At 33.2% G+C, this 11161-nt stretch overlaps 1 protein-coding gene across 2 annotated transcripts; it reads right to left on the bottom strand.

Annotated features, from left to right (window-relative positions):
- Nucleotides 1-4079: 4079 nt before the first annotated feature.
- Nucleotides 4080-11033, bottom strand: LOC6648694 (protein ROP). 2 transcript variants are annotated; one of them, XM_002071437.4, is made up of 8 exons: nucleotides 10829-11033; nucleotides 9508-9687; nucleotides 9280-9435; nucleotides 8048-8151; nucleotides 5271-5790; nucleotides 4909-5144; nucleotides 4669-4836; nucleotides 4080-4595 (listed from the first exon to the last, which is right to left on the bottom strand). In XM_002071437.4, the coding sequence occupies exons 1-8, from the start codon at nucleotides 10854-10856 to the stop codon at nucleotides 4188-4190; spliced, it is 1800 nt and encodes a 599-aa protein (XP_002071473.1). In that variant the 5' UTR covers nucleotides 10857-11033; the 3' UTR covers nucleotides 4080-4187. The 2 variants fall into 2 exon arrangements, with proteins under 2 accessions (XP_002071473.1, XP_015032655.2); XM_015177169.3 differs by lacking the exon at nucleotides 8048-8151 and adding an exon at nucleotides 8936-9045.
- Between the last annotated feature and the right edge of the window lie 128 nt (nucleotides 11034-11161).

An 11161-nucleotide genomic window follows, 5' to 3' on the forward strand; every position in this document is an offset into this window, starting at 1 on the left:
GAAGCCTGTTTTCAATCCTCTTGTTAACCCATCTCTTAATATTTCGAAAAGTGAAAACAGAAATATGTCGAATAAAATAATTGATGGAAAATTATATCCAAATATGTATTTGTAACTTTGCAATACAAAGTGTTTTTTTATTAATATTATTTTTGAATTTATCTGTTGTGTTATAATTCATTTAATAAATAATTAATACACTGTGATCTGACAACATTGATCTGATTGGTTGTTTATTGGCTTCGTGCTCTGATCAAATATCATTTGGCCAAATCTCAAAATTACACCCATTCGCGATCGGTGATCATATACAGATTATAAGTAGTCGATTGGAATGATCTGCAAATTTATTTTCTTGAATACATGGTAGTTATGCATAAATATTTGTTGTTATCCCTTTTGACCACTGTTAACTGTGTCAATATATAATAATGAAATTTGTAAATTCAGATACCTATTTCAACAGCCGCCTTAAAAAAAAAAACTTTAGTGAAGCTTGTTTCTTGAATTTCAAAAAAATTTTTTTTTATGCTTTTAACTTGTTTGCTACTATGATTGAATTATGTTAAGAAATTGACAGCAAGTTTTGTTGTTTATTATTATTTTGTTTTTTCAATATGTGATCGTTTTGTTGCATTATTTTTGTTTTTTTTTTTAAGTACGTACAATCTTTTTTTATAAATTTGAAATTTATGGTATATATTATGTAAATCTCCAAAAATTGTTTAAATATGTTGACTTTAGAGTTATATCTACTACTAAAAAACAAAAAAAAAGAGAAAGAAAGGAGATAACAATGTTTGCCCCACACTTGAGAGGTTTTTAAAGTAACTTTGAATATTGTTATACATATATATAAATAGATATATATGTATATTTGTTGTCTAACACCTAAATGGCATTAGACATTATAGTTTTTATTTTTATAAGTAAGTTTTTTTTTGGGTATATGTATTTGTAATAGAATTGTTTGTTGAGTTTTAAATATGGTTTATATAGTCTTAATATCTAAATATTAACTATAATTGGGCATAGGATACGGACTCGGCAGCAGTTCATATACACACATATATATATATATATATATATATATATATATATGTATATATGTACCACCGCCTGTCGTATCCATCTCCTTTCATCATCATTAACTTTGTTTTGTTTTGTTTCACAAGCAATAATCATTTAAACATGTATAGAGAATTATTCAATTTGTTATATTAAAATTTCAACCCTTTCACGGAGATGGTTATCAAGATGTTGAAGAATATTCGATTGGAAGCCTTAGCACTATTCATGGACGCAGGGGCAGGCACAGCGACTTGGCAATTTGCCAGTGTGATCCGTTCAAACTTGATGTTGTTAGCCAAACAAATTGCCATTGCCGCCCTCTTGATTAGTTGGTAATCCATATACCATATAAGTATGTATATGGAAGTTTCTATATAGAGTGGTTGACTGATCTTTGAATGTTGTGGCGCCACCAGGCTTGGACCATGCGATTTCGAATGATGCTCTTTTGGTACTTTGGCTTCTCCTCCTCGTATTCCTCCGAGAGTTTTCGGCATATTCCATGTTTGTGAAGGGCTTATACTTATCATTTAGATTTAACAATTATATTTTAAGTGTTTATAGGTAATATATATATTATAATATATTTTATAAGTATATTAATTATGCATAAATTGATTTTGTCAACTTACTCATCTAAAATGTATCATTTTGTTTTTCGTTTTATTTATTATGGAAAAAATGTTAAGATAGAATAATATTATGATAACAATTCGTTTACATTTCAAAACTCAATTAACTTAAAACAAAAACATTTGGAGGGATAAAAGCAACAATTTTTGAAAATTAAATCTAAAAGAATAAATATGTATATATGTATAATACTTTTAATAGCCCTTTTTGTGGCACGTTACCAACAGTTGTTTAGCCAATTTAATCGCCTTAACATATTCCTTGTCTAAATACATTAGCTCAAATATATATATATATATATACACTAGACTGGATTAACTTTGTATACAAAAAGATAAATAAACCAAACGAAAACCATAAGGACCATTAAGAATTTTAATAGCACTAACCATTTATAACTAAACACTATGAATGTATATAACAGATAAATTAAACTTAATTCATTTGTGTCAATAAAATATATGCCTAAAATTGCAAATACTAATTCTTTTTGAAAACATTTAAATAAAGAGCTGAATAATGAAATCTTCAAACAAGAAAAAATCATTATAAAACCTATTGACAATTGACTTTTTATTTCAAATAAAAAAAAAAGTCCAGAAGTCCAGTCTAATGTTAATATGTTTAATGTATATATAAAGGTTTATGTAAATATGTTGCTAGATATTTAAAAGATTTGAGTTTTCTTGTCTTTCTATTGCATTTTGTTTTGTCGGTTAAAGCCATTGCATTGAGTATACTTTGAATATACGTAGTTACATTTGAATATAGTTTAGTTATAGTTGGTTTTCTTTTTCTTTTTTTGATTCGGTTATTGTTATTGATATTTGTTCATACATAAAAGGCGCACAAAGTACGTGTTTTGTTTGGTATCCAATAGAAAGAACATTTACTTAAGTAAGAAACATTTCTATATACTATTCGTATAATTATACTATTTGTATTTTCTCCAAAGTGTTTATAATTTTTTGTATGAAATTCAAAAAAACAAGCTTTACTACCCACAGACGGCTGTCGTTGCGTTGTGTTTTCTTTTTTGTTTTGTCTTTTCTTGAGCTATGTAACCTAACACTGGATTAAAAATTCTGTAACATTTGCCAATTATCGGGATTGATAACTATTGCCAATGCGGCGTGGAAAGACGGGAGAGGGGCGGTCTAGTAGTTTAGGTAAGGTTAACATCAAGAGTGAATATATGTATGTAAGTGGAACTTGGTGCCTAACATTTCAATTGTTTCTTTGTGTGGGTGTGTGTGTGTGTGTGAGATAGTGTGTAAGTGTTTGTGTTGGATTATATGGGTTTTGGTTTTTATTTTTGTTTTTCTTGATCTAACAATAAGTAAGGCGCCTGGCTATACAGATGTAAATGCCAGACTCTTAAGCTATATAACATACAAAGAATTTTTAACTGAATTTTTTTTGTTTTTTTTTTTTAGTATACACTACAAATACATTTTGCTATTTTGGAATGGCGACGCATTAGTATCCTTTCTCTGTTCGATTTGATTTCATACATCGCACATAGCCAAGTTTATATATATATATACATATATATAAACAACAAACAGATTTTAATAATACATATTTTGAGAGAAGAATAAGTTGTAGTACATTCATTTGTATATATATATATATATATATATATCTATGTATACACATATATATTTATGGTATAAATACATATATATATACATACATATATATTTATCGAACAATTATAAATTAATAAATATACATAGTTTAAAAATATAAGTTGCTTCTAAAACACAGTGTTATCTCGCGTTTTCTTGTTTCTGTAAATGTGTGTGTGTGTGTGTTTGGGTATATAGTATTCGTAATAAACAGTAATGTCGTTTGTATATATAGTTTAGTATATATATTAATAAGTAAACGTTTTCCCATACACAATATATATATATATATATCGGGTTTGTTCTGAATTCCAAAATGCTCAAAAATAGTTAAATATTACACGAATTACTTGGAAATATGTAGAAAGTAAGTTGGAAAAATCTGAATGAATATTTTTAATGGGCATGGGAATTAAGAACAATTCCGTAGCACATTTTGTTTATGTTTGTATGTATGTGTATTTAACGCTTCTAAATCTCGCGATATATAACTTCATTGTGGGCTGAGTGTGCTGGGTGTTAATGGTTACATTAGTGGGTTAGATCATCTTCTGGCTTGTATTTGCCTTTGATTTTTCATGTATAATTCTTTATCATCATCATTGCACATTTTGCATGTTGGTTGTAATTGAAATTGCAATTGTAATTGAAAGTAAACGAATGCTCACGCTCGGTGCAAAGCGGATTCACCCATTATTATTTTTTTTTTCTATTCGCATTAAATACGAATAAAGAGAAAAAATCTTATTTTCATTTGTTTTTAACTAGAGGATTTCTTTTTTTTGGGTTTGGGGGTGGGGAAGATCTTAATGAAACTGAATCGAAAAGGCGATTAAGTGACGGTTAACGAACTTAATCCTCCTTAGAAAGACTGCCCAGATCGCTGAGAAAGATTTCGGGCGAAAGGACGTGCGATGAACCAATTAGCACCTCCCAATTGCGCACCGAATTGGTCACTTCATAGGCGCAACGCATTTCCGACATGCTAACACCGCCAACAATGAATATAATCAATCTGGGCACATTCTTGACCTGCGCCTGGGCCTTGTCCTTGTGCCAGTGGCCATAGCGAGCACTTGTCGGCGCATGGTAATTGGTATTCTGGGCGCGACCTTCGAGGAATGGAAAATGACGTTGATCCAACTTATCCTCAATGCAATCCTCCATAATGTCTTTAATGACAGGCGTCCAGCGTGACATTTGGTATGTACTTTCGGTGATGCGCTCCTTACGAGGTACCGAATAAACCTTCTTGCGAGACTAGAATAAAGAAGATTTATTTATTTATCATAACTACACCGTTTTGTTGGGGCATTCATATTCATTCACATACATCCGCAATAACATTGATGCCTAGGAAACTCAAATTGCGCACCATATCCTGATCCTTGGGTGACAATTGGGCATGTGTAAATAATTTGGTCAAGTTCTCCTCTGAAATGCCATTCTTAATCATCACATAGAGAGCAATGATGCGCACCTTGTCATAGTTGGAGACATTCTGGGGAGGGGGAAAAAAAAACACAAAAGGACATTAGTTTAATTTCTAGTTTATCCTGCTGTTCGTGCTTACTGTATCTAACAAAATGGGCACAATGTTTCGCATATGATCTTTGATCTTTTCACCCTCGGCATCAGTGCCCATGGCCAAATCCTGCTCAACGCGACACAGCTTGTCCACATAATTCTGGTATGACTTCATGCAATCTTCGGCCAAATGCAAATGGGTGGAATACTTGGACAACTCCTTTTGATACTGCGGCATCTTCTTAATCATCTGCGACAAATCGCGCATCGACGACTTGTCAGCTATAATTGGATTACAATAAAACAAAAAGTAAATTACACTCAAATTTCATTAAACAATGTTTTTCACACACAACATAACACAACACAACAAACGAGGGTATTAGGTGCGAGATGACGTTTTCTTACTCGAACTCATCCGTTTGGAGTCAGTAAATTTCTTCAGATTCTGTGTAACCTGGGCCGATACCACAGCAATATGCTCGTGACGCAATTCCACCCACAAATCATCGTTCTCATCTAACAGAACCTCCTTATCGGGCTGATTGGGTCCCGGTGTATAGCGATAGACATCATTAACAATTGGCAGCAAATCATATGCCATAGCCTGCAATGTTAGCTCATGCAATAGCGGCGAAACGCAATCGAATCCACGATCCAACACTAATAGCTGGGATCGTGCCTTTTCAGGTCCCTCGCCCATGGTCGGCTCATCGGCCTTGTAGGCGTCCAGCTTCTGCTGCACCGACGCAGCCAAATCAATATTGCGATCCCAGTCACTGCGATAACGGACTTGTGGATACTCTCCCAAAGTGGCACAGAGAGTTGCAATTTGCTCTGCAATGCGTTCGATATGCTTGCTACGTATCGAAGCGAATGCCGGTGAGTACAGGCATTGGAAGGTATCCGGTGAGTCCAGCGAGTAGACCTAATTGAGAGTGGGGTAAAGTACATATTGATGCGTTTCTCACTTGGAGAGTGTTGTTCTTGTTGTTGTAATCATAAAGCTATATAGAGAGTTATAGCATTATGATAATGGTTAGACGCAGTTAGACAGACAGGATAGTTAGAGTCCAACAAGCAAAACGAGGACAATTAAAAGGGATATCATTCCCAAAGGGAAACATCTTCAGAATATCAGTTTCCCATAATCGAAATATATATCTTTGATTGCTGGACTCTGAAATTTATGTACGTATAATGTAAAATGTTGGTCCAATCATGCAAAACTTAGCATGCATGTTCTATGATTAATAGATAATACATATATGGATATGGACCAAGGATCATCTGATATCCATACTAATCATATGGGTATGGGTATTTGATGGGTCGTAGTCAAATGACGAATGAGTTAGGGATCAATTGAACGAGTGAGTCAGTGAATAGTAATTCAAACGAGTCGGTGAACAACTGAACAAGTAATTCTAAACAGACGAATCTGTGAACAAGTCAGAGATTATAATTATACAAAGGAAATGGAATCAAGAGAAGAACCAGTTTAGTGACTCAGGCAATAAACAGTGGCAATTCTCGAAATAATTATTGACTTTGAGCATTCAAATAAATACCATAGACAAGTTTAAAAATAAAATTGGCTTTAGAAATCGCTCAAACTGTGGATTTCAACTGAACAATGCTGATGTGTTCAAAAAGAAAAAGCTTTAAAGGACATTTGCTTTGTATCTCAAATGTTACAAACAGAAGGACTGAAGCGCGGTTTCCTTGATGTGATAAAAAAGCGAACAAGTTAGATATCAAATGATCCTTGTATGTATGTATATATGTATGTTTTGCTTATGCTTATGTGGTGTAAGTATGTAAGTAATTATAAAAATGCATTATTAATCACAATTAATCAATTTACAATAATCACATTAATGGAGAATATACAGATACATATATGTACATATATAGTGTTTTTTGATATTTTTAGATCTTTAGATTTTCGTTTCGCCCTGGAGTTGTACTCGCTGCTTCACAACATGACGAATAACGAGTAAGCGCCCACTTGAATGTAAGGCTTAAACGTTCCTGGTCATTTTGTGGCTAACTTGGCGAGTTACAAATACGAATATAAATAGTTTCTTTTTCTTTGTTTACTGTTTGATTTTGTTCTTTTTGTTTGATTCAATTGTCTTTTATATTGATTGATTGATTCTTGTTTATAATATTGATTTGGTACGATTTGCTTTTCTGTATACAATTCACATACATTAAATTGAACACTACAAAATAAGTTTAACAAAACTTAAGGAGATTCGTTTTAGAGAGGCAAAGACAGACACCATACGAAGTTTTTTTCCATTGTATTTGGAATAAGATCTTAGATTATTAATATACAGTATAGAGAGAGTTTTATAGTTGGCAAAAGCGTTAGGCAAATGGACAAAGAAGGGGACAGAGCTACTTTTTGTTAATTATTTGTTCTTATTTACAAGAAATTCAATATACATATATACACATACCCAAATTGGTATGTAGGTATGTGTATATACATGCATTTAGTTAGTGTACAACAATTAGAAAATTTCTGCCCAAAGAGCCCACATAAGAGAGAGACTATATTGGGGTTAAAGTGAGAGAGATAGATATGTATATATATATACATAAGTATATACTATATAGCGACAGAGTGAAAGAGAAAGAAGGAAAGAGGATGAAACTATATATGTATATTTATCAATAAATTAGTAGTAAACTCTTCTGCTTCCTTTGATATTATTTAGGAATAGGCAACAAGCAATTTGGATTTGAATGGTTCTGCCTGGTTCTAGATATTTAGAGATGTCAAAGGATAAAAAATCATCAATGGGAGATTCTATTCAGTTTAATAGTTAAACAATAAGTAAGATTATTCGTTTACAAATTCTTATTTCATGTAAGGGAGATGACAGATTCATCTAGGAGAAACTTAATAAAACAGATAGCAAAAAAACCTCATAGATGGCATTAAATTTTAATGCCAATGAGAATTCTAGTATAGATTAAATGAAAATTGTTATATCTAAAAGACATTTCTTGAATAGACATTCCTATGCACTTCGGATATACATGCATTTCAGATTAATTCTTTAACATCTCTCAATTCTAGAATACACGAAAATCTAACACGTTCTTTTGTCATTTTTGGTGTATTGGTTTTTGTTTTTTTTTTTTTGGGTTTAGATTTCATTTAAGCGCACCTGGCATTCATATGGTAGAAATGCTATATTAATCTCCTTTAGAGTTTTGATCTTTCTTGCAGCGCACGATTTACACAAATCGTTAAATAATTCCTCCGGGCAAACTATAATTACATATATGGTATATAAAATTTAGCATTTTTTGTGTTTTTTTTTCTCTTGGTTTTTACAATTTTGCTTCGAGGTACAAAAAAAAAAATTGTGTATTGTATATTGATTTGGTTTGGCCAAAATTATGATAAATGGTAAGATAGAGCGCATATATAATAAAGTATGTCTCGTGATTTCCTTTACAATTCTTTATAAAAATCACTATTGTTTTTACACAAATACATATGTATATAAAAATGTTAGATGCGTAAGAAATGAATTTTTAAGTCTTTTGTCTTGGCTTATAACCAGCAACAAAAGGAAGGCAACGTTTAATGATCATATGTATATAAATATATATTTGTGTAAATACAAAATATATCGTTTATTGTAATCACTGCTACAAAGTTAGTTAGTTATTCTGGAAGAGAATTCAACATCAGCATCGAAAGTTATAAGTGTTATAGTCATGTATTCATTAAGCAAAGTTGAAAAACACATATAATAAAAAAAAAAGGGGTCGTAAAATAAGGGAAACAAACATAAACAGAAACATAATGAAAGCATTTGGAATAGCAACCGCGATCATATTTGGTTTGAAAGAAAGCTGAGACCATTGACAATTAAAACATTAAGTGGTAACCAGGTTACATATTTAGTTAGTTAGGCGAAAAAATATGCCAGATTTCTCACTTGGCAATGGCAATGACAATTCGACGAGAAGCATATTAGACATTTGAAAGCATGAAGAGTTAAACGGACACGCTTAATATGTATGTAGGATAATGCACCACATACCTGAGCCTCATATGCCAAGAAGCTTATATTGATTTCTTTGCATGTGCGGACATAGCGCCGACAAATATCTTTATGCGATTGCAGCATTTCAAATATTCTTGGCGGTATGGCTACTCAAGGGGTTTTCAATTCAATTTTCAAATCAAATCATACAGAATACAGAATATATGTTGGAGTAGAGGATGGTTGTTTCGGGGTTCATGGAAAGTTAAATAAAGCAAAATAAAAAACGAGAAATAAATAAATTAAAATAATTAAATAAATACAAGGGGGTTGGCAAAATACGATAGATTAAATTTGTGGCCAAATAAATCGTGCGCCCAAAATGGCAAACTGAATCATACCCTCGGTAAAGAAAACATGCGCATAGCGATACATCGGACGAGCCGGATTCTCAAAATCGCGTATTAAAGCCCGCACAGATTCATCAGATGGTGTTATTAAATAGATGGCATCCATGGTGGGCAACGGTTCGCGTTTCTTATTGATGTCCTCGACCACTGTGGAGTTTAAATTTCATATCAATTAATTGCACTTGAACAAATCATGAAAGTTCATTGGGTTACTCTTACATGTTATGCCCTCGGCGCTGATCTCATGCATTTTGGTACAGGCGGAGACCATACGCATACCCAACTTGTCCACGACAAGTACACGCCATTCCATGCCGCCGGCTGCGGCCTTTGCAGCAGCCGTAGTGGCAGCCTTCTTCGGTGGCGGCGGCTTGTACTTGACCACCTCGTTCATGATCTCTAATAGAGCAATTAGAAAATACATGCAAAATGTTAATAACTGTTCAACGTAGAGTGACAAATCATACAACTTGATGATTGAAACTTTAAACACATTACGATTATATCTAAGTTTTATATGGCTTTTTTGCATAGAGGCAAAAAAGGATTGCAAGTCCTAGCTTGGATAAAGGTGAGACTCTCTACGAAGTTGGGAAACTAGCCACTGGCTCTATATGAAGACGCCTCGTCAGATTGCGACTGACTACTATATGTACATATAGATGCTTCCTTTCCACTTTTGGCCAACGATTACTATACACTTATGTATAATAAGAGAAATATAACCCCGTTTGTGTGTGGGTAGGTGTGAGGTAAATAGATGTTTGCTCTAGTTTGTTGTTCTACTTATTATCATCTATAATAATCATCTTGCTGATACTATTTTCGAAATAAAACTATATATTTTATATTCTATATGTAAATATATATTATAAATTTAATAACTGGTTAACTAATATAAGTTAACCTATGTACATATATAAACATTAGCCATCTTACGAACAGTCATAATTTGAATGAGTCATAATATACAATCTTTGCTTAAAACGTTTGTTGTCTTTCCAGTTATAAAATGAATTGATTGATTTTGTGATAGTTGTATCATTTGCAAATCTTGCGGATGCAAAGAAGCCAAATTTCTTATCCTGCAAAGGTCACCCAACACACACACACACAAGTATATAAGTGTGTATACATACATATGTATATATACATACGCAGAAGCACTCGTTTGAGGGGGCGTTAAAGCCCAATGGTTCGGCAGGCGTAACGCTACGATTACGTTAAGGCAAAGGGGGGTTCGGTGGGTGGTTTCCCCCCACTGTGATACTACTGTGTGTTGTGTTTTGTTGGAAAAATCAATGACACCTTCTCTGCGCCACTCTTATGGCATGTGTAATGGGTGCTGCTCTATACTTTAATTTGATAACGACATATAGACAACAATGCAAATTGTTTACTGCCATAGAGAGCGTTTACAAAAACAATTGGGTAGAGGAGTTGTAAAATGCGTCATGCTTATATTATCAGCTCAGCCTTAGAGTTCTAGGAGGAGTCACCGCTAATCGACACCAATCCCCCAATTTGATTTTACACTTACTCTGGCCCACCAACACTTTTAACGCCATTGTTGTTGCTTGCTTGTTCTTGTTGCTATACCAAATGCAAAACTAAAGAAACAAAAAATATAATTTAACACCAAAACACCCGCAAAAACGCGAAATAGGTTGCCCCAATTGTTTATTTTAATGGGGGACTGTTTCGATTTGTTGTACAATTGTTCGTCAAGAATTTACAATTACGAAGATCTAGAGCTGGACAACAAGTCGATAGAACCATCAACATCAATACTATCGATAGTTTCTTTCGTGCAGTTTCTGTGCATATCGATTAAAGTAGACCGAGAGGTGGCGCTGTATCGGGCTGTGACCGT

The sequence above is a fragment of the Drosophila willistoni genome, assembly GCF_018902025.1.
Source record: "Drosophila willistoni isolate 14030-0811.24 chromosome XL unlocalized genomic scaffold, UCI_dwil_1.1 Seg141, whole genome shotgun sequence".
NCBI lineage: Eukaryota > Metazoa > Arthropoda > Insecta > Diptera > Drosophilidae > Drosophila > Drosophila willistoni.